The sequence below is a fragment of the Penaeus monodon genome, chromosome 19 (assembly GCF_015228065.2).
Source record: "Penaeus monodon isolate SGIC_2016 chromosome 19, NSTDA_Pmon_1, whole genome shotgun sequence".
NCBI lineage: Eukaryota > Metazoa > Arthropoda > Malacostraca > Decapoda > Penaeidae > Penaeus > Penaeus monodon.
In genome coordinates, this window is record NC_051404.1 from 3435952 (window position 1) to 3436764 (window position 813).

The window sequence follows — 813 nt, forward strand, 5'->3', positions numbered from 1 at the left end:
TATATAGTGGTCTCTGTTATGAATTTTGTTTATTCTTGACTATTGATAGGAATTTTTCATATGTGTATTATCATGTTTATAATGTCTTGGTTGGCTTTTTTTTAATTATGTTAATTGAAATGGCTGTTTATCGCTCCCATTATTTGTAGGTGTAGCGTATTAAAAATTATGACAATATAGGTAAATCCATATCAAAGATCTTGTGGAAACTAATTAGCTCTCAGATTTTCTGTGATATGTTAAATATTTTTCCACTTGTTATTATGATGTGTATATGCATAGTCATCTTGATGGTATGCATATTAATTAGAAACTCATTTTAAAGACATATGTACAGAAAATTATGATATGGTAATGATACTGCTTATGGGAAATAGTGATGGTAAATATATCTAAATCTTCACTTTACACAAATTGGTGCAACCAAAATTTGTTTATAAAGAAAGATGGTTGTAATGACCAGGTGTTGATATGCTGTATGTTTTCCAGGTGCACAACTGGACCGTGGAACAGACAGTTTCTTGGCTGGCAGAGTCTGTGGAGCTGCAGCAGTATGCACAAAACTTCTATGCTAATGCTGTAAATGGATCTGTGTTGCCAAGGTATGAAGTAATGATGTTAAGGAGGCATAATATAGTTATAGTATTTCTACAGTTAAGGAGTGCTCCATGCTTTTGTTACGTTAGGAGCCAGTGAGCAGAATAATATGACGGTGCAACCACATGCCATTCTATTGTGGTCTTGGCTTGAATGCTTTTCTAATTGAGGATACTTTCTTTTTTATTATTCACAATACTTAGGCTTTTTTAACCA

The 813-nt window shown here is 32.8% G+C and overlaps 1 protein-coding gene across 14 annotated transcripts in view; it reads left to right on the plus strand.

Annotated features, from left to right (window-relative positions):
- Positions 1-813, plus strand: part of LOC119584976 (stromal interaction molecule homolog) — a 99451-nt gene that overhangs the window by 61868 nt on the left and 36770 nt on the right. For all 14 annotated transcript variants that reach the window (XM_037933572.1, XM_037933582.1, XM_037933574.1 and 11 more), the window contains exon 4: positions 490-602. In XM_037933572.1, coding sequence (XP_037789500.1) covers positions 490-602 — 113 coding nt within the window. The remainder of the gene's footprint in view (positions 1-489; positions 603-813) is intronic.